The sequence below is a fragment of the Cebidichthys violaceus genome, unplaced genomic scaffold (assembly GCF_023349555.1).
Source record: "Cebidichthys violaceus isolate CVI_PGR_0920_01 unplaced genomic scaffold, fCebVio1.0.p SCAF_8, whole genome shotgun sequence".
NCBI classification, from domain to species: Eukaryota; Metazoa; Chordata; class Actinopteri; order Perciformes; family Stichaeidae; genus Cebidichthys; species Cebidichthys violaceus.
Genome location: NW_027176964.1, coordinates 3,606,728 through 3,623,527, shown reverse-complemented (window position 1 = coordinate 3,623,527; position 16,800 = coordinate 3,606,728). Strand labels below are relative to the sequence as shown.

The window sequence follows — 16,800 nt, the reverse complement described above, 5'->3', positions numbered from 1 at the left end:
ATGAATAGCTGTCTTCATTTCATCAGTTGTTAAGTTGTTTTCCAGCAGTCTTCTCTCCTCAGCACCAATAGAAGCTCCACAGATACCTGACCAAGAGCAGCGCAGTCTAAATCTCCCTTGTTATTACGACCTCAATCTGTTTTAACAGGATTGATAGCCAATTATTTTGCTACAGGTGAGTAGGGTAAAATGATTAACTAATGGGTATCAACATAAAACTTCCCCTTTATAATTAAAACTTACATTAAGACAATCATTTGTAATGTTTTAATATAGCATATCATAATTTTTAATATATCATATAAAACATTTTGTGTTTAAATAAATCAGAAAATACTGTCAACAGCCATAAAAAAGGCAATGAATGATGTAAAGTGTGGTGGATGTAAGAGCTACTGAAGTGGAGATTTCTGGCTCAGAATCTGAGAAAAAAATAATTTTAAAAATATGTTTGTAAATTACAAAAAAAGTTCTCTGAAATATTATGTTTAAATATACAAATGAGGCATTATGTAATGGTAACGTTTGGTGAATTCAGGGGGAATCTACAAACGCAAACAGACAAAGTAAATAAACACTGGACCGGTATTTTGGATATTTTCTTTCCACTAGTCTGAGACATGACATGTTATGGTAGCTATAGGGTCTCAGAAGGTAAAGCTATATAGGGTCTCAGAAGGTAAAGCTATATAGGGTCTTAGAAGGTAAAGCTATATAGGGTCTCAGAAGGTAAAGCTATATAGGGTCTCAGAAGGTAAAGCTATATAGGGTCTCAGAAGGTAGAGCTATATAGGGTCTCAGAAGGTAGAGCTATATAGGGTCTCAGAAGGTAGAGCTATATAGGGTCTCAGAAGGTAAAGCTATATAGGGTCTCAGAAGGTAAAGCTATATAGGGTCTCAGAAGGTAAAGCTATATAGGGTCTCAGAAGGGAGAGCGGGTCGTACTTCAATCAGAAGAACAGCGGTTCGATCCCCGCTCCTCCAGTCCACGTCGATATGACAAGACTCCCCAAAGGCTATGCCATCGGTGTGTGATTGGGTGTGAATGATTAGTAAGTTCTGATGCCATCAGTGTATGAATTGGTGTAGAAACATTTTGAGCGGTGGGAAGAATAGAAAGGTGCTATTCAAGTACAGTCCATTTACCATTTAAATAGCATTAAATAACAATGCTTTTACTTCTGGTGTCCTACCTTATATGAACCATGTTATCCCAAAGTATATTTGGTGAAGAGGCCGAGTCCATATTATACTATATAAAGTTTCAGCATCGATGAAGTCACTGAACTCATCCTGCAAAGCTACCCCTTGAGGCATTGCCTTGTTTGCTGGGGAGGATGAGGCCTAATAATCGCTTTGGTACATTTCTCTGATCACAATTAAACTTCTCAAATCTACTTGTTACACCACAACATCATCATCGAGTCACTTGTGCACATCCTAGAAGCAATTTCTCATTCTTTTGAACAAATTACTAATGCTTTGGCATGTTTCCTACATCATCAACTGCACTGATCAAACTGTATGAGACTCGTTCTCTCTTGAATAGTCTAACTCCCCGAAACATCTGTGTATGTATGTGCAAAGGATTTGGAATGATGGCAATTTGGAAACTCAAAAAGCTACCTCATACTCAGGGTCTGGGTTACAGACATTGTATTCCCTCATTAAATTCACTACCTCCTCCCAGAGTCTCCTCTCAATCCAGATTACCTTCACAGGGAGGGGTATAGTAGGCTTCCTGATCACATGAACCCCAGGTCCTTCGTCAAGCTCCCAGGAAGATGTTTATTCAGACGTATTCACTAATTCAGGGACACCTCAGGGTTGTGTGAGGTCATCGACATAACTACAATACAACTAGTATTGTATGTATAACATACATATTTCACACAGTTCTATTGACGTTTTGAGAAAATACCATATTTTTGTCTTTGGCGCATGAGATGACTAGATATTCATCAGCACTGTGCTGATAGGAAGGATAAGAAAACAGAAGAAATAATTTTTGGTCTTCTTGCAGTTTTAATCTTACTTTTCAAAAATAAGGACAAACACAAAAGCCACAACACAAACTGGCTCACAACCAGCTCTTGCATTTCTTCGACATTTCTCAGCCACCATAAATACGGCATCAGCTCGGAGTGTGATTGAATGAGAAAACACTTGAACCAAGTTTTCAACCAAGAAGGCAGCGAATCTGACTGCACTTCAGCATCACCTTTTTAGTAATATGTCATCGCTATACAAATGTTCGTAATATTGTTCTGCTGTGTATGAAACAGTGATTCAAGAAACATTTATAACAGATCTGACAATGATTAGGTTAAGGTTAATTCAAGGTTGGATCATGAATTGTTTAACTATCTCGCCGCAGACTAACAGATCAGAGATCAGTCAGATTTCTGCATCCTGAAAACAGGATGAAACTCAAGATTTATTGGTTTACAAAGTACACAAAATTCCTTCTATATCCATATATCATTTATAGAATGCCTTCCATTATTTGTGCATCATAATGCAGCTTTAACATTAAGACTCAACATCAACAGGTGTACATGCAGAATTAAATAAACAAAAAAAACACAATTGTTATTAGAACATATAAAATTGCATAACATCCTACCAGCATTGTATTTTTTTTTTTTTAATAAAAAAGGAATTATTACTAAGAAGAGGTTAGACAAGCAGTAAACAGAGAGGGGGGATGCTTCTGTCATTTCTACCCACTTAAAAAAAATAAAAAAATCAAACACAAAACTTTTTCTTTTTTACTATTCAGATGAAAAAGCAAAAGTCATGCTTTGTTTTCTGAATGCAGTGTGTGTGTGCCATCACACAGACTGAGTGGAGTGCATACAGGAATGTGTGTGTGTGTGTGAGAGAGAGAGAGAGAAGGGGTGGTGGGGGGGGGGGGGTCACATACATCAGAGCAATACTGTGGTCCCAAACACTGAAACAATAACACCACCCTGAGCCAAAATATAAGGACAGCTCCAATTCAGAAATACATTAACAAAAATGCATAGAAAAGTCTGCGTCCAAATCCTGGGATTCGACCCTTTGATTAACAAATGAGTCAGCAGGGAGAGAGGACATGAGGGGAAATAAACACAAACCTAACTATGTACATCCAAACAACAGTAGAGCACTATTATTACATTGTTTTGTTGCTTTTTCATTTCTCTTCTTCCTCCTCCTCCTCCTCCTCCTGTTCCGAGCTCAAGTTTGTTGGTCTGTTTGTGCTGAGGTAACGCTTCTCCAGCAGGGGGCGCTCTCCGTCTTCACTTGTGTTCCAGTCGCAGCAGCTGCTCCTTGCCGTTAATGGTTAGTGACCGCAGCTGGCCGTCCTCCTCCACCTCCACCCGCTCCTGACCGTTCTCCACGATCCTGGTGGGGGGGCAAAGTTCAAACCAGATGTTACTTAATTGGCACAAATCCTCCTTATCCATCCCATAAAGACACGTTTATTAGGATAAAGGTCTTTATTGAGCAAATGTTCCTGAATGGTTCTTACTGATGCCTAGCTAGCTATGCCTAAACACATTTCTTGGTCTCATTTATTAAGTATTTAACATGTTATTTTCAATAACACATGCACAAAACAAAGTTGTAATTTATCAGATGTATTTCTCTTTGAATTGGCTGGTTTACCCATTTAAGATACTATAAGTTTATTGGACTTTTATCGAGGTCCCTCTAACACACCCCAACCGAGCACGGCTGCGGCTCGTTAGCGTAAGAGCCCTACGTGTAGCTGCTACACTGAGCTGACATTAGCACCACGATAGGGCTTCAGCGGGAAAGACAGTAACCAGATGTAAGAACACCTGAACATACATCACTGTGAATAGAACTTTCAAAAAAGACAGAAAAATGTATTTGACATTTGATTTTCTTAGTGGCCCAAGTCCCATCCGCTAACATGGAGGGGGTTTATGACCTGTAGTGCAGCCAGCCACCAGGGGGCGATGGAGACTTTGGCTTCACTTTTTGTCTATCTTGATATAGAGTTTATGGTTCATGCACAATGTTTCCTGGTTTATTTGAAAGACATTTTATTTCCTTTGTTCATAATGGATGACGATGTAAGCTCTAATGTTACAGTCTTCAATTCAGACACAAAAGAGTTTCAGGTCTGAACCAGGTGGCAAGCTCTGGTTCTGCCGATGCGGAAGTGAAAATGACTCTACTTCTCTCTTGATTTATTACCTCAGTAAACATAGTAAACATGAGTTTATAGTCTCAATCTCTAGTTTCAAGTCTTCTTCAATACAACATGATGTTCATTTAGCAAATCATGCTCCATTTAGAGTCAAATAGACCACAAAGCAGGGAATGCCGTATCCGGCGTCTCTATGTCACTCCTTTGCATTCAAAATATGGTCACCTCTGTTCATCATTTGCAAAATAGCCAAGATGGCAATGGTGAAATCACAGAACTCAAGGCTTCATAACGGCAGTCCACAAACCAATGGGTGACATCACAATGACTACGTCCACTTCTTATACAGTCTGTGATCTGACCGAGTTCACTACTACTACTACTACTACTACTACTACATGATCACCACTGTTAAAACTCCTTGTGGGTAATTTGTCAAAGCTCCTGCCCAAATCTTTGGACTCATCTTTGACTCTGACCTCAGCTTTGACAAAAAGGAATTCAGTTGTTCTGCAGTTCATCCAGCTGAGGACATTCCTAAATGTGCTCTGGATGAGTGCAGACCAGCTGTTCTCGCTTCAGTTTTAATCTGTGGAAGGCTGAAACCACAGGAATTGTTGGATATGTATTACAAAATGCTTATAAAATAGTAATATATTGAAGGGACAGAAGATGCACTGTACTGTAGTGTACTTTGGTTTGTATTTCAGCGATACTGGATGGATCTTTGGGTTTTCTCTCAGGTGGTGTCATTCCATAGGTCTCTACCTTTTAGTGGTGATCTTCCTGCCGTTGATGATCTTGGAGGAGGTGGACACGGAGCGGAAGTTGCCCATGCCTCCTCCTCCACCTCCTCCCCCAAAGGAGGAGGAGGAGAAAGAGGTGAAGCCTCCGCCTCCCAGGCTGGCCATGGGTGCCATGTGACCCATGTGACCCATATGACCCATGTGACCCATATGGCTCATGGAGCCGAAAGGGCCGAAGCCTGGGGATAAATAGGGCAGAGAGTCATTTAAACCGGTGACAGTGGTGTGGGGATTTTATTTATTTATTGGTGCTGGTCTTACCTGGGTCAAAAGGTGAGAAGCCAGCACCAAAGGGAGGAAATCCAACAAAGCCTCCGAAAAACGAGCCACCTGCCCGGTTGCGATTCGCTCGACTTTGGTGCCGCCGGCCGCTGCCGAAGAACGGATCATCACTAAATGGATCTGTACCTGAGGGAACAGGATGGAAAGTATTAAGGTATTATTAAAACTGGTGCAGGAGATGAGGAATGGTAGTTCTGAAACACACTGATCTAGTACGACTTACCGAAAAAGTCTGCAAATGGGTCGCTGCCTCCGAAGAATTCCCTGAAGACGTCGTCTGGGTTGCGGAATGTGAACTGTTCGTGGAAATGGTCTCCGTTGTGGAAATGGCCCCCTGAAACGTGATGAAAACCGAATCGTAAAAACACGAACCAAAAAATAACAAGATGCATTCAATAAACGCTGGGTCGGCATTTATTGTCACCATTGCAGCCATCTCCACCTGTTCCATCCAACTTCAAACTACAGTATGCGTCCGTTGAGCAGCTAACTGTGCCTGCCAGGACTGGGCCCCCACTCTCTCTACTGGTCCTACTACTCTAATTCTGAATTCATGCTTTCTAGACGCCGATCCCGGATAACGTTACATTGTTAACAACAAATCTGTGTAGAAATCGGCAGGAGATGAGCTACTTGACATTGGCAGCACCGGAGCTGAGTTACGCCATGATGCCTTCATGCTCTGTTCAGTGAAATTGAGTATTGCTTTTAAGAGGTTTTCACAAGCAATTTAAATAATTGTGTGATTATATTCAAATAACCATTATAGATGACTCTAACAGAGTAAAAGGATACTATTTAGAATCTTTCATGGTTTACACTGACTTCAGAGCGGTTCAAATTGTTTTTCCTGGACGTGGTGAGAAATAAAAGTCTGGGGCCTTGTATACCGGCTGCTATCATAAAACAAAACAACCAAAATTAATTTGACTCATTTACTGCAAAACCTCACTTCACCCAGGGTGCAACTGCACACCATCAACATGTTTTCCTTAAGCTTTCGCTAGATCTGCTCAGTTTGTCATTGTGTTTAACAAAGTCTCGCTCAAGGAGAAGTCTCGTTGCAGGCATCAAGTCACATGACACATGACCGGATCAAGCAAACGGTAAAGAAAAAGCTTTTATTCCTCTGTGGGGTTCTTCTCATTATGTTGTCAGACACTCATAACAATCAGAGCCAGTCAGTGACACAAACCCAAGTTAACCTCGAAGTTCAAACTAAAACCAGTTGTTCTCACACAACAAAAAGACTTGATTTAGGTTCATGGTAAGTTTTGAGCTTACCTCTTCCTCCGTTGCTCCCCGTCAGTCCCTCTTTGCCATAGCGATCATATATGGTCCTCTTGTTGGCTGGAAGAGGAAAGTGAAAACGCTCAAAGTAGACTCACAACAAAGAGAAGAAAGTCAGACACATGAGGACCGAGAGGAGGAGGAGGAACTCAGACCCTGTGCTGTTGGGATGAGCTTCACTTCATGTTGGCCCAGTTCACACCTGGCAATAACTCTGGTCTCCGGTGGACAGCCGTAGTTACACTGTTGTTTGCATTAGTGCTGGGCGGTATACCGGTTGAACCGGTATACCGCCCAGCACTAGTTTGTATGTACTATTACTCTGTTGCTCTAATTCCGCCTTCGACCTTTTGTGTCCGTCTGTGAAAGGTTCTGTAGGGGTGAATCGCCGTTTCTGTTCAACACCGCTGTCTCCTGTTTATGCTTAGTCGAGGGAGTTAGGTTTAGTTCATGCATTTCTTTTCTTCTTTCTTTTTGTTTGTTTTAGGGCTGAGCCGGAAATCTGAAGTAGTTTGTTTAGTTCATTGTTTTTGGCCTTCGGTTCACCCCGAAACACAAGCTTCACCTCTGTAAATAATTTCAACATTGCTGTGTGAGCGCCTACAGCAAATCAAATTGCTAACTGTAGCATTCATCCGCTCTCCTTTTGACTTGTTCTCATGCTGCACTTCCACGCTCCTGGATCGGGGCGTAACAACACGATTACATCGGATCACGAGTGTAATCGTGATCCGATTACTCAAACCGCTTGCCCGAGGTGGTCTGAGACGAATATGATCACATCACTTTTCGTAGAGTAAGGTGTCCGTAACGGGGGAAATAAGTCGTTGAAGCCACGGCTCTCCTTTTATTCCTCCCTTTTCTCACCACCAGCTGGTTCTCAAATTGCATAAGCTGGCTTTGTCCATGACATCGGAACATTATGAAAAGAGCTTTTGGCGATATAATTTGCCTGAAACACGCCAAGGATTGGACCTGGTCTTTGTCGTTCTTCCTCTTTTAGACTAGTCCCCGAGACGTAAATGGAGACGCATTCTAATACCAGGAGTGAACCGACGTACTCGGAGCTGTCTGCTTGTGATCAGGTGTGAACAGGGCCACTGGCGTTTGTTTGTGGCCCGAGTAGTGATACAAACCATCTGACAGGACTTCATAGGCCTCCGACAGCTCCTTGAACTTTATCTCGGCATCCTCCTTGTTCTCTGGGTTTTTATCAGGGTGCCACCTCAACGCCAGCTTTCTGTAGCTACAGGAGGACAGAGGGAAGACGGTTGATTAATAACACCCGACTGAAGAGATCAAATACTGTGCTTTTATCTAGAGCTCATGATGCTGCTGCTGACTAATGATAAGAACAATCAGCCATGTTCTGTCCCACACTGCAGTCTTATGGACATTTTTTTTATTTTTTTTGTGTGGTTGTATGAGGTTCTTCTCCATAGTCAGTGTATTACTACAGTAGATGGAGTTTGGAGAAATAGAGAGGAGTAGCAGCACGGGACATATTTTAGACACTTAAAAGAATCATTATCAGTTTGAGTGTATGCTAGAGGTAGAATATTTGCACTGCTTTATCTTGCTGTCACACAGTCCTTCCTTATGGGGGAACTGAAGCTGCCATCAATGCTCTCCTCAAAGCCTGTACACTCCTTTGACAAAAAATATTTTTTTAACCCAAATCTTACCCTGCATTACGGGGGAGTTTACTGGTCTATCGTTGCCTCGATCAGTTAGCCTGTTTGTGTTGTTGTGTGACTTTGGTGAATCCAAACTAACCTTTTAAAAACACCAAAGACACACAATAACACAAACTAACCGATAGAAGCGGCGGTAGATGTTTTTGTCCATGAAGTGACTTTGAAGAGAGCATACTGTAGTTAACTGCTTCAGTTCCCCAAAACAAAGGACTGTGTGACAGCAAGGTAAAGTGGTGAAAATATTCTACATATAGTGTACATTTAAACTGATATTGATTCTTTTAGGTGTCTAAAATATGTCCACAACTTGGCTTTTGAGAAGGAGCCAGAGGAAACACAATGTCACATCCACACGACAAGATACTTTTGTCATTTTTCTAACAGTGGATGACTTTTAAATACTGTAAACGATCAATCACAGTGAGCTGCAATGTAGCTAGAAAGGGAGTAGAAACTCTGGAACCTGATTCATTATAACGCACTTTGTCATTACCACCAGATGTCACCGAAATCAACCAGGGGCCTGTTGTTCGAAAGTAGAATAAAGACATCCAGGATAAGTGGGAAAGCCAGGTTGGACAAAGTCTCATAAGTTCATCCTGGCTTAATTGGTTGTTCGAACGCCGAGCCAGGCTGAGAAGGGGCGGCTTTGTCAAGCCAGGTCTAACTAATTCGAGTAAGTGCGCGGCCACGGCTTTCTTCAGTAGACCACAGAGATTGATCACAGATTCACTGATGAGACGACAGGTGTGGACACTTTCCTCCAATGAACAGCGGATCTGAATGCTGACGTAAGGTGACACACCTCTCATAAAATGAAGCACCGCTGCTGTCTTGAAGTTTGGAGACGAACTGATTAAATGAGTAGTGTAATTAATTGCGAGCACCTTTGCAAGTGCAGCCATTTCTAATTACTGTAATGACTGCAATAAAATCAGATTTGAGCTGGCAAACAATATGAAGGGTGTTTATTTACAATGACGAACACACGAATAGGCCCCAATTATGAAAAAGAACTATCGTAATAGGCTAACTTTATTTATTTTTTTAATTTGATCATGTTTTGTTTTATTTCTTTTTTTTAAAATAATAATTTAGCCTACGTGTTGTTTGTTTAAAAGCGAGGCCAATGCGTAGCCTTCATCAGAACATGGAATGACTGTATAAAATACATTAATTTCTGATCAGCGCAGCCGCTGACTCCAAAGATAAGACAACAAAATCAACTAAGCTTGGCATTTAACCTGGTCTGGAGCAGGCTAGCTGCAGAGAATAAATCACCATGGTAACTTGACCAGGATAAAGTTATCCAGCTTTCAAACAACCGACTGCAGGCTAAATTCAGCCAGGATAACCAACATATCCCGGCTTAATGCCTTATCTAGGTTTCGAACAACAGGCCCCAGGACTGAAATGTGAGGAATAAGGGACACTAAAAGCCTCTAGTAACTGGTTTATTATATTAGCAATTCTTTAAATTGTTCCGTGGACCTCAATGTATTTTGTAATTCATATGCTAATGAGAAGTTTGTTTAGATACATCTTTTTAACAAAAACAAAACCTAAATAATACACAACTTTTTAAAATTCCCTTTCTTAAATTTATTTATTTATATTCTGAATTTGTGACTTTATAATCTCAGAGAATATTACATTTTCTTCTTTTCTTTTTTCTGAGAATATCAACCTCGGTATTCTCTCTCATTTTTTTTTTTATACCTATAATGGCACCAAAACGCTGACATCCAATCCAGAATGTCCACATATATGTTTATAAATCCCCCACTGAGCATAATGTTTATTGTGTATATTGTAACTTTGTTTGTGCATAGGAATGACAATTGTGTGGGATGCTCAGTGACTGATGAGGAACAACAGCAAACACAACAGGGAGGCTGACAAAGAAAACTCAAAGGAAGTTTTGTATAAGATCCACGGTTTAAGGACATAGTACCTGCTAACAAGCACAGACGTTAGAGGATTAACCTTACGAATGAGCACAAAATAACCTTCAATCCCTCTGCAAATCAAGACCAAACACATTTTTGAGGAACTTCACCTGAATTTTTTCCAGTTTCACCATAATGTTCAGCGCTATCCGTCTGTTGGACGTCAGCTCTTTCTGACGGTTAAAGCTGATGGAACGCACTGGGAAGCAATCTGATATTACAGATGTCACCTCACAGGCCAAATCTACAAGACTCACTCCCAAACTCAGATACAGTGCAGTTTGCATGAAGCTAAGAGGGAGCAGCTTCAAGTATAAATCTCAGTTCCACCACCACCGCTTTACTGCTGCATGCTTTGTAAACTTTACAAATGTGTCCCTTCGCATGCAGATTGATTACTCCAGTAGTTTGAGTTCACTTGGTGGTTGTGTTGCTAATGAAACTCCGTAGAGAGCTGACCAGCCTATAGAGAGCCATTGATTAGCTGTAGCTGCAGCCAGCTATATTCGGAGGACAAGATGTCTGCTGAAGTGTTTCAGAGGATCACAGCGGAGATGGAACATTTCAAAAACTTCATCAACTCACGCTTTCTTTATATCATCCGCGGAAGAATCTCTCCGTACTCCTAGAACCTGGTAGTAGTCCACCATGATGAGTGGATGAAGAGAGGAACTTCTGTGAGCCCGGTGAACCTGAGAGAACAAAAGAGAGCTGCTGACGAGTGTTCCACACGGTAAGTGCTGTAGCGCTTTAAATTATTTCAGCTTGTGTGACTACGTTAGTGATGTAATATATACATCTTAAATAATGTACATATCATAAAAAACATCAATATATTGGTTAAGAGCTAAAATTAGGCCCCAAAACACACAAAGTTAATTTAAGTGAGCATCAACTTGGATTATTGCACAGGAATATGTGACTGTGCATACATTTACCATTGTGTAATAATTATATATCTTGGAAAAATATTTCTGTTAATATTGTGTAATACTGGTTTTGAACATAAAGGACCACCATCCCTGCAATTATTTTTGGACAACAAATCAAATGGCTCATATATTAAACAAATTATAATAACACAAATGAATTAATTAATATTCCCCTCAATTATTATTACTAATATATATATATATATATATATATATATATATATATATATATATATATATATATATTAGGAATATGCAGTTAATTTGTGCATTTTTTTTATTTTTTATTGTTTGTAATTAGTATATTATTGAATTTTTATACTGTCACATTTTGATCAACAAATCAAATGACTCCTATATAAAATACAATAAAAATAAGTAAGTAAATAAATAAAATTTTAAAAATTGGAAATTTAATAAAAAGTCACAGGCATTAAATGCATGTTCCTACACTTATATGCACATACAATTAAATCATTACTTTGAGGGCAGTGGTGGCCAAAAGGTTAGAGAAGCGAGCCTGTAAGCAGCAGGATAAATCTGGTTGGGGAAAGTGAAGAAGCAGCGCATTGACCCATCCTCATTACCACTACCGAGGTTCCTTTGAGCAAGGGCGTTAAAGTTCAAACGTAACTGTGCGAATGTGATCAGGGTGCTCCTGCAAAAGAAAGGCTTCCCCTCAGTTTAAAAACAAAACAAAAACTACAAGATTGAAAATGTAAGACTGCAGATGATTAAGTGTGTGAGATAAAGCAACATTTTTGGCTCGTGATCTTTTCAAGCTGAGGCAATGTCTATTTGTGCCCCCTTGTCACAGGTTGCCCATGTCTGTGAGCTGTGAGAGTGGAGCTTCCTTTTCAGATGGTTTCATTTCGATGTGCATTCACATGGTTATGTGTTTAACAAAGGGGTGCTTTGTAGCTGCTGGTATAGAACGGAGCCTGAACTGGTCTACAGCAGCAGCTCAGAGGAAGTGGACAATGAGGACATTCAAGAACCATTTTGATGACTTTGTCAATGTCCTAAAATCCTATGGGATTCTTGTGGAGGAGTGCGATGACTTTTGTTATTAGTAACTGTATATAATAATATTAATAATAATCACTATAAAAACAATTCCATATACATACATTGTATTTATGTCACTAAACAGTACAAACTAACTGCACACTGGTCATGTTTCCATAACTCTGTGATGACATGCACAGTAACTGAAGTTATTATGAATTGTGTGTCGATGTAAATTCTATGGATCCCTATTCACTCCCTTTGTATGAGCCATACTGTCACAATCACTGTACACGGTATAAACACCACTCTGATCAAAGTGGTGGACACTGATCAACTGAACAATGCTTGTGAAGTTTGATGGTTTTAAGCGTTGAAGTATTTTAGAACCAATACTTCCAATACAGCCAGTACGGTGCACTGAAATAAGAATACGAATAATAAAATGGAGACAATTAGGCAAGAAACTATGTATGAGAATAAAGGGAATTAATCAAATGCCAAACAAAATACAACATGAAGATTGATGTTGTATTTGTATATATGTAGGCTTAACTGAATGTTTGGCGTTGAAGTCCGACGAGTCCAGCTTCAGTAGTGCCGCTAGCTAACGTTAGCTTGTTTATCTTCTATGACCCCGAGTCGTTGCTGCTACCCGGCAAAACGTGAATGGACAGAAAGGAACAGCAGCGCGAACGGGAAAGACACAGTCTGACCCAGTGAATAATATCACCTCACCGACATTGTTTTGTTTGTGGCGGTAGCCTGCTGTTAGCCGCTCACTTTGGCGAAACTAACGTTAAGCTGGTTACAGCGTTAGCTTCGCAGCGGTAAACAGCAGTAGCATTGGTTGAGCTGTCAAACACTTACCCAATTCGAGTCCCGCTGTCGGTGATACGCGGCCGTGCAGGACAGATACACGGTCTGTTGTTCAGGTGCTAAACAGATTCGGGTTTATTGATGTTCAGCAGTCTGCAGGTTCCCAGATTAGACGCAACGTCCTGTTTCTGACTCCATCTTCTTCTTCTTCTTCTTCTTCTTCTTCTTCTTCTTCTTCTTCTTCTTCTTCTTCGAAGTTCAACGGCAGCTTGCGTCCTTGGTGTTGCATTACTGCCATCTGGTGTTGAGTTAGTGAACTCCTACAGTGCCTGAATATCCCCATGGCCCTTGCCTTCTGAGTTTGAAAGTGTAAACACACACGTGTCTATGTTTTCTTTTTTGACAGCTTGTTGGGATACTTTAACCACTCTTACATTAAAGAGTAACTAAATCCAATATTTTTGGCTGAAGTGCCTCTAACCTGGAAACTCAAAAGAATGCCTCTAGAACATGAAACATTACAAAAATCCGATGAATCAAAGTGAATAGCAATTTGCTTTCTTATGCTGTGACAAGTGTGCAGATGAAGCATTCAGTTAATCACTTAGCTGCTGACTAGCTTGCTAATTCTACAATGTGTCCATGCTAAAGTTACAGGATATAATAAGCCCCATATTAACTGTTGGGCTTGCTCTACGTTACTTTAACATTTAGCCATACTTTACTGTTATTTAAATTAACGTTAATGATAGCTGTCCCCCTTCCAATTAGCTTAAACTAACTGCGGGGCCTGAGATATGTCTATGCTAGCGATTAGCGATTCACATCGCCTGCCTCCAGATCAACCAATGGCAAAATTCAGTTGCAATAGCCTGGTTTCAACAGGTAGAGGGCAGTCGCTAAGCATGTATAATACAATATGTAATTCAAATATTTTGCACTAATTAGGACCTGAATCCATCAAAAAAAGCTTCTAATTCGCATATACATTGGTTTTAAGCTGATACAAATTGGTTTAGTTACTCTACTTACCCATATGAGCGGGAGCCCAAATGAATGTGACATCAGGGCTAAATTGTTGTACACTTGAATTTATTGCCACTAATTCGGAGTCATTCTATAACAACTATGCCCAAAACATCACTAAAGTTGAATGTAACATTAAGGCTGAGTGACAAGAGAAATCTTATGCAGTTGGTAAATTTCACATACATAAAGCAAGATTCTCCTTCCCAAACTTCAATATTTCCCAAGTTGTATAAAATATATACATAAATACATTACCCTGCCGACAAAAAAGTGACCATACAATCGTTGAATGATTTTCCGTAGCCCCTGTTAAAGGTATATTAACGAGGGTCACCCATTTGGACGCAGAGTACATAAAAACTTAAGAGAGTTTTGTGTTAAAAGTAACTGGCAGAGAACCCACGAAGAACGAATATAATGATGTTATAGTTCTGCAGCATGAAAAAGCATGTCCGCTTGACGGAGATTACGGACATATCTTCCATTTCTCTCTCCGGTAAACCATCGCAGAGATATTCAGCTTCGAACACAAAAAGTCACACAGCTTTCATCGAATATTGTACTCACTTTTGGTCGAATCTCAGCGAAAAAATTAAATATCTCCGTACTTCCAATGCTTGGTATGTCCAGCTGCATGTGCTCCGTGTGAATCCGTTCGATTCGTGTCTCTCCGACACTCCTCGGCTTCTTGGGAGGGTTGGAAGCTCAGCAAATTAGATTTCAGAGATGGGACGTTTTTGAGCTTTATTGGCTAATAGTGCTGTCAATCATCTAGCTTTCAATTCCAGGCAATTCTATTGGCTCCTACGCTTCGAAGGATGTCTCAATGGTGAAAATCGGAGAAAGGGTCGCTGAGATACAGCCCTAAACAGAGAGAGTGGGCTGAATCTGAAGCAGTATGTGACCATAAACTAAACAACTAAAAAGGGCTTAGAAAGAGCTTAAAACACTCAAAAAAGGTCCAATCTTCTGTCTTTTGATTCATTGAACATCAGGAGTGATACATAGAAGTGATATAGAGTGTTTTTGAATTTAAAAAATACTTTTTTATTCAAATATTGGAATATTTAATCAGTTTTTTAATTTTATATGCTCTATATTTTATAAATGTTTCACTGTATCTATGTATAACTGTGTATAGAGAGCCTTTATCAGTTGTTATAAGAGCTGGGAATATTTTAAATCTTGGATTTCCATAATTTCCAAAAACCAATATCCTGAAATTGCTGTTTTTCCAGGGCGAGTTTTAGAATTTTCCAAGTTGTGCTGTGTTCCATCCTTATCTTATGTTAACCTGTAACATGTATACTGATATTTCCATGACTTTTCACATCTCAAAAATATATTAAAAAAAAAAATTATTATTATTATTATTTTTTTATTTAATTATACACTTAATTAGGTATTTCTTATCTTTATTCGAGCTGAGGCCTGCAAATAGGCCTCGTTTTTAAAAGGTTTTAACTTTTTCGATGTTATGTTTAGATGCCAAACTTTTATATACATTTTTTTCACTTTTCATATCTCATCTGATTAACACATTGCACGTCCATGATCTCCTGAATGTCGGTTTATTCACAGTGTTCAATAAAGAGACAACAAAGAAAAAGGGGAAAAAAATGTGTTGCCACTATTTCAAATGATAAATCCTGACAATCACTGGAATCACCTGACATCTGTCATTGGATCTTTTCATCCATCAGCAAAACCCTGCATATACTCTGTATATTTTACACACAACAAAGAATAAATACATAGCGTACCATGAGTAAATAACTTTCAACTATCAGCCCCAAGCACTAATTAACACTAAAAGCATGACAGTAAAGTCTTGGCTAAAGTCAAGACAATAACAGTACAGTGTTACTTAAAACAGAAATTAGATAAAAATGTACAATTTCAATAATTTCCTCCTTTGTGACAAGATATCCTGACATTAGACAGTCTGACAACAAGAGTACCACGGACAGTTCCAGTTGACAGCTCCCACATCCCTGGCTGTCCAAGGATCAGCACCTTGGACAGCAATCGTGATCATGTCAATCGTGACACATCACCGTACCATCACACAAGGAAAGAATGCACTGTATGTCAGACTGTGGACCACATTATGTACAGTCACAGAGACACAGCATAGATAATTCGTAAAACATATTCTTTCTCTGCAGCATTTCATCATTAACGTTCATCTTGTATGACACCTGTAGATTGAACATTTTGTCTCATTGATGCAGAGGTTTTCCTCTGAGGGTTTACAGAATGTTGTGCAACATTATAAAATGTTGTGCAATTTTTGCAAATTGAATGTCTTAAAATGAATACAAAGCATGAATATATGTATATTATATTCTATATAATGGTTATATGAACCTTCATCTCATCTACACAGTTATTTTAGTTAACTTCTCAGTTCAATTTCAAGATTTTTTAACTGGTTATGAAACAGTTCATTTAATACTGGTGCCCCTATATGACCTACGTAAGGAGACTAGACCATCGTTGTCTATTTCTCTATAGATATTTTTAAATGCTCGTCATCAGTGCCACAGGATCGGATTCTACGTGATGTCCGCAAACGAAATCCATCAGGTTCACCAGAAGCTCCTTCAGCTAAGACTCCAGCAGGGCCTCTGGCAGAGACCAGTCCGCCGTGGACAGACCCAGATCCGGCTTCACTGCAGCCTTTGTCTTGCAGTTGGAGCTCCGACAGGAGCTCCAACAGCAGCGTCTCCTCCTCCAGCCAGGAGCAGAGCTTCCCCTCTCTGCTCCTCCGGTCCCCGCTGGGAGCCAACACAGACACCACGCTGCTGGAGACCAAGACCG

General features: G+C 39.9%; 1 protein-coding gene across 1 annotated transcript; it reads right to left on the bottom strand.

The window, feature by feature from the left end:
• Positions 1-2,397: 2,397 nt before the first annotated feature.
• On the bottom strand, positions 2,398-13,171 carry dnajb6a (DnaJ heat shock protein family (Hsp40) member B6a). The gene is made up of 8 exons (XM_068738263.1): positions 13,000-13,171; positions 10,775-10,881; positions 7,680-7,789; positions 6,538-6,603; positions 5,477-5,587; positions 5,233-5,379; positions 4,934-5,150; positions 2,398-3,390 (listed from the first exon to the last, which is right to left on the bottom strand). Exons 2-8 carry the CDS (start codon positions 10,837-10,839, stop codon positions 3,285-3,287), a joined length of 822 nt encoding a protein of 273 aa, XP_068594364.1. The 5' UTR covers positions 10,840-10,881; positions 13,000-13,171; the 3' UTR covers positions 2,398-3,284.
• Between the last annotated feature and the right edge of the window lie 3,629 nt (positions 13,172-16,800).

Excerpts from the sequence above, each read along its gene's own strand:
- dnajb6a (XM_068738263.1), bottom strand. The coding sequence starts at position 10,839 with ATGGTGGACTACTACCAGGTTCTAGGAGTACGGAGAGATTCTTCCGCG. Across the intron at positions 5,151-5,232 it reads CTTCTCACCTTTTGACCCAG|GCTTCGGCCCTTTCGGCTCC; the intron begins GTAAGACCAGCA and ends ATTTATCCCCAG. Across the intron at positions 3,391-4,933 it reads AGGAAGATCACCACTAAAAG|GATCGTGGAGAACGGTCAGG; the intron begins GTAGAGACCTAT and ends CCCCCCCACCAG.